The 992-nt window shown below is 58.5% G+C and overlaps 1 protein-coding gene across 1 annotated transcript; it reads right to left on the reverse strand.

The window, feature by feature from the left end:
- Nucleotides 1–203: 203 nt before the first annotated feature.
- On the reverse strand, nucleotides 204–848 carry H310_15381 (hypothetical protein; the record flags this gene model as incomplete). Its single annotated transcript, XM_008883357.1, has 1 exon — nucleotides 204–848. A coding segment is annotated over one exon (645 nt), but the record flags the coding sequence as incomplete, so codon positions are not given.
- Between the last annotated feature and the right edge of the window lie 144 nt (nucleotides 849–992).

Consider the following 992-nt stretch of genomic DNA (forward strand, 5'->3'; position numbering starts at 1 on the left):
TTGAATCCGATGCCTCTACGCTGAGCAACATGAAGTCTACCTCGAGGTCTCAAAAAGTGCACAAACAATTGGTCCCTTACGTTACGTAAATTCGAGACTGGCAGTATCTTTCTCCTTACAGACGCATAGCAGCAAATTCTTGGTGAGGGCGTCAATCCGCGCTTGCCAGCGGCGGCCGGGTTCTTGGTCGGGCGGTGGCCTACATCGTCTACATTCATATCCGTGCCAGCAGTCGTGGGTGGCGATCGGCGGTCGAGGCTCGTCGTCGTGATCTTCTCGGTCAGGCACTTCCACACGCATCGATCTTGGGCTGTGGTGCGGTTGACGTCGAGGTCTTCGGTGGTGAGCAATGACCTACCGACGAATTGGGGGTCGCGATGGAGCACCACTGGCAGCGTTGTCTTGGTCCTGCCTGTGAACTTGGCTTCGTTGGACGGTGCAAAGTAGGCGGTCATGGCATTTTTTGCTAGGGTGTCGGTGTGGGAGCGGAGGACGTGACCAAACAGACGCCACCGATGGCGCTTGACGAGGCCGCGGAGCGGCTCGTTGTGGCAGCGAGCGTACGAGTCGGCTTCGAGGATTAGGTGCGGGTAGAAGATGCCGAGCAGCAGCCGCAGTTGGCGGCGGTGGAAGGCTTCGTGGCCATCGAGCTGCGTCGGAGTCAGGGCCCACGTGCCACAGTTTACAGAAGCACCGCACAGCACGTAGGCCTTGTAGAGCCGAGCGCAGTTGCTCTCGGAGACAAGCTCGCGCCGCATCCAGATTTTCCACGTCTGACTGAACGCCGCCTTGGCCAAGCTCTTGCGCCGCTTCAAGTCGGCCGTGTAGTCTAACAGACTTCCGAGCTTCTAGACGCCGTGCCAGGCGTTGACTAGCGCTTGGATCTCCGGCTCGGGCAGCGAATTCCACGCTGTAAATAATCTAGGGAGCTATCACAATTTCGAAACACACGCGGATGGAGCATTCCACCGCTGTGTCTTCGTTCCCGGCTG

The sequence above is a fragment of the Aphanomyces invadans genome, assembly GCF_000520115.1.
Source record: "Aphanomyces invadans strain NJM9701 unplaced genomic scaffold supercont1.413, whole genome shotgun sequence".
Lineage (NCBI taxonomy): Eukaryota > Oomycota > Saprolegniomycetes > Saprolegniales > Verrucalvaceae > Aphanomyces > Aphanomyces invadans.